General features: G+C 32.7%; 1 protein-coding gene across 1 annotated transcript; it reads right to left on the bottom strand.

Moving 5' to 3' along the window:
* Window positions 1-3,646: 3,646 nt before the first annotated feature.
* Window positions 3,647-6,459, bottom strand: LOC120282701 (pectinesterase-like). Its single transcript, XM_039289553.1, has 2 exons — window positions 5,288-6,459; window positions 3,647-4,423 (listed from the first exon to the last, which is right to left on the bottom strand). Exons 1-2 carry the CDS (start codon window positions 6,309-6,311, stop codon window positions 3,744-3,746), a joined length of 1,704 nt encoding a protein of 567 aa, XP_039145487.1. The 5' UTR covers window positions 6,312-6,459; the 3' UTR covers window positions 3,647-3,743.

Genomic DNA, 6,459 nt, shown 5'->3' with positions numbered 1-6,459 from the left:
CCAAAAAGAGCGAGAGCTAATTGAAATCAGCGATTCAGTCTTTAAAGCCCACGGAATCCACAGACCACAATATGTGTGTGCGCGTGGTTCTCTCTCTCTCTCTCTCTTTTTCTTTATTTCTCTACATTTTTTTGCACATAAGCCCCTCAACTCAAGGATGTTTTTAGTATGTTTTTTTCTGGTTACAAACTTGCCAATTTATGTGCATTGTTTCATGGCTTCTTTTTATTACTCCATATATTTGATAGTCACCATTGCAATGTTGAATCAGTAGAACATTTGATTTGCCCCATATATAATTGAAAATAGTTAAATAAAATAAAATAAAATAAAATAATAAACATTTGCCCCACATGTAATTGAAAAGTACTTAAAAAAAAAAATTTGGAGTGACTTGTTCACATTGCCCCACATATATATACATATATATATATATATATATATATATATATATATATATATGAAATAAATCATCTGGAGACGTTCACAGGAACATCCCCAAAAATTAGGAGAGAATTAGTGGAAAGAGATAGGAAGATACAACCAATGAATAGTAATCTAACAGTGTAAAAAATATTATACTGACTTTCATCTTAATTGTGTGTTGTGTTATGGGTTCAAATCAAAACAGTGTATATCCCACTTTTTATTATGTTACTATTCATAGGCACATAGAAACTATTTCTTTAGATGATCATGACCATTGATTGATAATCCAAAGGTTAAAAATCAACATCTATAAATTGCATTTCTAAGAACGTTATTAGAAGATTGAGCCCCATATATATTTATGTTTTCTGCGGACATTCGCAAAATATCCGCATGAAGACATAAGTAAAAAAAACATAAGAGAGAAAAAACAAGGATGAAGAAAAATTGGGTAACAATAATTAAAAAAGAAAGTTAAAAGATTGTACTCGGTTAAAAAAAAATTGGTGGGTGGGTTGTACCCAATTTTTTTTAAAAAAAACCCACTTCAACAGTTTGTATTACTATTTATCTCACTTTATATTGCATCCATTGAATTTAAATCCAACAACTATTATAAAGGCATTTGTAGAATTATTATTTACTGATATCCCTAATAGCTAGTTCGATATATATATATATATAATGCGTGGTACTATTCCTTCCCATTCAAATTATACGCCTGCTTCAACCAATTTATGGCAATTAAAAACTCAGTTAAAATCAATTAATATTGTTAAATTTATAAAAAATATATATATTAGTCTTCAAAAGTAACTTTTATTTGAAAATATATAAATATATCATTAACTTCTATCTATTTTAATTATATCTTTTATCCCCACTCTCACCATGGATGTTTTATGTTTTTCAAAAGAATATTAAAAAGGGTAAAAATGAATTAATGATAGGGGGTAAATTTTGCAAAAAAAAAAAGAAGAATTATTTAATACTTCATATATTTTTGAATTGACATATAAAAATAAAAAGCTTTTAAAAAATAGAATATTTAAAAATATATGTATATTCTGCTTCTAGAGTATTTTTTTAGGACAAATTTAAATATTTTTTTATTATGTTTAAATTTTTGTTTATTAATAACTAAAAATTGTTTATTGCACTTGTTGTTTAGGCAATAAATATTCATGAGACATTTTAAAACCAAGCTAGGGCAATAGTTTTCATCGTCTGAACTTATTTAATTATAGTGTTATAGTTTTCATTGTATTTTTGTATATATCAAAATTTCCAAAATTATAAAAACCTAGTGAGAAGCATGGAGTTTTTATTTTATTTTATTTATTATAGAAAAACGACATGTCGCGAACCTGCGACGAACACGCGTGAATCGGCCACCACCGAATCGTACCCTCACTTTACGTGAGATGGGGATCGAACTCGGAGAGCCACACTCGACACTCGAGGCGAACACCCCACGCTAGCTGACTCGACGCTTAATCGACCAAAATTGGCCGTCGGTGAAGCATGGAGTTTGCCTAATTACTTCACCTCAACCATGTATTACCCCCTAACTTTTACAGCTCTAAGATATGCTCAAATAATAAAAACAAAAAAAAAAAACATTATTTATAGGTTGTCTAAGAAAAAAAAACTATTTATAGGCATTAAAAATTGAAATATTTTTCCCTCAATTTTGAATTAAAATAGAACCTAGTAACACATTTATGTTATGCAAAACGGATGAAAAGATTAATTATAAAAATTAATAGAACCCAGTAACATATTTATGTTATTTAAAACGGATGAAAAGATTAATTATAAAAAAGAGTTTGATAGAAAATAATTATAAAGTGAAAGAGCTTTGATTTTGATCCATAAGCCGACACCACTTGGATTGGGCTCAGCCCAATACAACAACATTCCTACCAAATAATATATATATATATATATATATGCACCTATGTATTATTATTATTATCATTACTAAGTTCAATTTGGATAAAAGGTTTCTAGAAAAAAGCTCTATTATTGGTGGTTTATCCACGTCCTTTAAAAAAATAATAATAATAAAAATGAAAGGTCTATCATGCACGCTGGCTTGCTTGCATGAAACACCTCTCCTTTGGATAGGAATTAATGGATGACTCAGACTCCCAGAGGAAAAATTAAATTTGTTATTGAATGCGAATTATTTATATATTATATTAAACATTAGGTAGGTTTAGCCGTCAGTATACGATTAGAAAAAAGTCCACTTCTTTCTCTTTGTTGATGGCTCTTAATTATTTTCCGTCTTTGTCACATCATATGTATGACCGGCAACGAGAAAATATAAAAATATAATTATGTAAATAATTTAAAAAAATTAACAACTTATATGTGAACACGAAGATTCCATAATGATTTTATCTATAGATTCTCTTTGTCCATCTATAATCTACAGTCCGAAAAAATAATGCATAATCTTGTTTAAGTTTTCACTTTATTTTTTGATGGGTTGTATACGGTAAACCAATTAATTTTTGGTCTAATAATACTAAATTTTTTTGTATAATATGTTTTTTAAAAAAGAATTCAAAATCAAACTTCAAAACTCAAGTAATTAAAAATATAAATATTTGTTAAACTTTCAGTTGTATTTATGAATGTATTTGTCTTTGATTTTGTTTTTGATTTATTCAAACAAAATTTAATTGATTTTTGTTGTTTTATTGTTTGATATTTTTCCCTTTGTAACTGTTTTTTAATAGTTTTTTTCTATTTTTTTATATAAAAATTACCATGTATATATTTTATTAAAAAAAAACATAATTTTAGTTTACTTTTTAATAAAAATTTACAAATAATATAAAAACGATATGTGAATCAACCTATAGACTTTTGGTTAAATTCTAAACTTAGTGACAATAGTGATAGCCTATCTCCATATGCACTTACCATATTCGTAAAATAAAAACAAACAAACACAAAAAAAAAAATTAACAATAATAAAAAAAATTACAATAATTAATTAGTGGAGAGTGGAGAAACATTGACAAGCAACTTTTATTGAATATATAATTAATCATATCAATTCATAATCTACACTTGCAAATCAATATATAATTAACACACATTGTCCATCCCCTCCTTTTTTTTAAAAAAAATAATAAATACGGATAAATCCCCATCCTTCTTCTTCTTCTTCTTCTATTAGTTCTATATGTAAATTATATAATAATAATAATAATAATAATAATAATAATAAGAGAAAAAAGAAGAAGAAAAGCATAAGTAATTTTCATGCACACAAGCTATTCGACGAAATGCGTGGCTCAAAGACCAGCCTTATAATCCACGCCGGTGCCGGGCAACCAGTAATCACCGACGATGAACTCCGAAACAGTGAACTTTGAAGCTTCAGATGAGGAAATGGAAGGATGAACACCACCCCAATGCACACGATCAGATGGTCGAGCACCAGGTCCACTGTTATCATACTCAGCATAGTAAGCCGTGCTCTCCGCGAAACTCCCCGACCACGGCTCCCACCCATCCTTGTTAATACACCCATCCAAGAATGACTCCATGACGACAACACGCGCGTACTTATGCCAAGGCCGGCCAAGGTAAGTGGGCGTGCCATCGATGTCAGAGGAGCACTTAATAGTGCAACTCTGGATTGAAATTCCAGTGTTTTGGTTGGGATCACTGCGGCCTTGTGCGGTGACTGAATTCTTCTGGCCGGAGCCAGCACGGCGTGGTTGGATAAAACAGTTCTGGAAGACGGCGGCGGAGTTGCCGAAGATGAAGTCGACGGTGCCGGTGATGTCATTGTCTCGGTAAAACTGGCGGTTGGAGTGGGTGTAGAGTGTGTCTTGGTAAGCTTGGATTGAGCACTGTGTAATCACTGATTTATCGGCGCCGACGCGCAGCGCCACCGCTTGGTGGTCTTCTGGTCCCGCGTTATTTATTATCGTTAAACCTTTACCGATAAAACCAGCTCCCATTGCCGCTGTTCAAAATCATATATATATTATATATATATACCAATATTATTATTTATTATTATTATTATTATTATTATACAAGAGCAACAACCATACTAAAGCTATAATATTTATATATATATTATTTTATATCATTTTACAGTATTTATACCATAATATAATAATATTATTGACTCTAAATCCATTATTTACTGTTTTCATACCAATCCACTACACTAAATAGTGCTTATTATGTTATTATTATTATTATTATTATTATTATTATAAGTATGGATCACTTTTATCTAAAATAACCAATATTTTATATATATATATACATCTACATGATAACATTAATGAGGAAAGGAAAAATACCTTAATATATTACTGATTATGATTAAATTAATTTATTTAAATAAATAAATTTAAATTTAAATTTATATATATATTCACTAGGAGATGTCTATGAGGCTATTGATTTTATCAAAGAATAATTTAGAGTTTGGTGCTCCAAATAAAATAGTGAATTGAAGATAATTAAAAAAACCAATATATTTATGTCAAATAATAATGATAATAATAATACATCTTTATCTGTATGGATATGCATTGATACAAGACCTCAAGCAAAAGTCAAATAAATATGACTTATATACACCAGCCAACCAACCTCGAGTCCTCGACCTATCTTTTTTTTCTCTTTATCACTTTAATACTTTATTGATGCTTTTTTTTTTCTACTTTTTTCAGGATTCTACTGTTGATAATATAAGAAATGAATAAATAAATAAATAAATAAATAGGACGTGAATGGCAAAAGATATGGAACAAATTAAATTAGAAAAGAGTAGGAGGGTAGAAGAGTAAATATAAAGTGAAGAAATGCGTACCGACAGTGGCTGATTGATACGTGGACGAACCAGACCCGGCGCTCTTGCTGCCTATAATGACGGTTTTACCCTTGCCGTCACCCATGATCATCACATTCTTTTGCTTGGTGGGGATGACGATTGGTCCCTTATACGTCCCTGCTTTCAGGTACATCACACTCCGACCACCGCCTCCACCGCCGCTGGAGGCGGTGGAGTACTTTTGAAATAAGAAGGCAAGAGCTTCGTTAATGGTGGTGTGAGTACCGGTCCCATCCTGAGCCACCACAGCATCAGCTTTTATATCCTCCGGCGAGGCTTTGAGGAGCCTCCGGTCAGCGGCTGAGAGCCATGAAGGGTAGCCGTCGGCGAGTAACTTCCGGCCAGCACCAGCAGTGGATGACTTCTTCTTTCCTTTCACTGACTTATAGAGAGCCAGGGAGTTACTAACATGTTCCATCAAGCTCTGAGCTCGATCATTCATGGTGTCTTTGCTTGCTAAGCCGGCGCCATGAGTGGCCAAGCTCTCTTGGCAGGTGACCTGGTTGGTGATGGCGGCGCTTAGCCAAGTCTGGATATCATTAGAACTAGCCTTCTTGTTTGAGTTGGTGACGTCGTTGAGAAGGTCTAAAGTGATGTCCATGAGCTCAAAGCAGTCGTCCATGGCGGTTGGCCGGCCAAAGGCTAGTTTTTGGTGGTAAACTGTGAAGTTGTAAGCCATGGAGCGAGCTGAGTGAGCTCCGGCCACAGCCATCTTGAGGGATGCATCAAAAACCTTTTCTGTTGTCTTCTTCAAGTGAGCTCCATCAATGGAGGCTACTGCTGACTCACATGCAGATGGGTATAGTGTGTCCTTGCAAGGAGACACCATGGCACTAGTGAAAACAGTACCTAACTTTAATCCTTTGTTCAATATTGACGAATGAGATTGTGATTGAGCTTGAGCTCCTCCACCTCCTCCTTTTCTTGTTGTGCTAGCACCTAAGATCAGTGTTGCAAGGATGACACAAAATGCACATAGGATGAACCTCCTTCTTGGGAACATGATGAATTAATTAAAGAGAGAGTTTGGTGTGTGTGTATTGGTTGAGCTGCTTGAATTAATGTTGAGTAACGGGGGAGTATATATAGCCAGGGAAAGTAGTTTGCATGCAAGGCAGTGTACTACATCATGTGGTTGAGATCTCAAAGTT

The sequence above is a fragment of the Dioscorea cayenensis genome, chromosome 18, assembly GCF_009730915.1.
Source record: "Dioscorea cayenensis subsp. rotundata cultivar TDr96_F1 chromosome 18, TDr96_F1_v2_PseudoChromosome.rev07_lg8_w22 25.fasta, whole genome shotgun sequence".
Lineage (NCBI taxonomy): Eukaryota > Viridiplantae > Streptophyta > Magnoliopsida > Dioscoreales > Dioscoreaceae > Dioscorea > Dioscorea cayenensis.
Note: the sequence above shows the minus strand (reverse complement) of the source record. Positions and strands in the feature narration are given on the sequence as shown.

What these genes read in the sequence shown, in the direction of transcription:
- LOC120282701 (XM_039289553.1), bottom strand. Translation starts at nt 6,311, where the DNA reads ATGTTCCCAAGAAGGAGGTTCATCCTATGTGCATTTTGTGTCATCCTT. An exon ending in GTATCAATCAGCCACTGTCG is followed by an intron (nt 4,424 to 5,287) that starts GTACGCATTTCT and finishes GATTTTGAACAG; the next exon opens with CGGCAATGGGAGCTGGTTTT.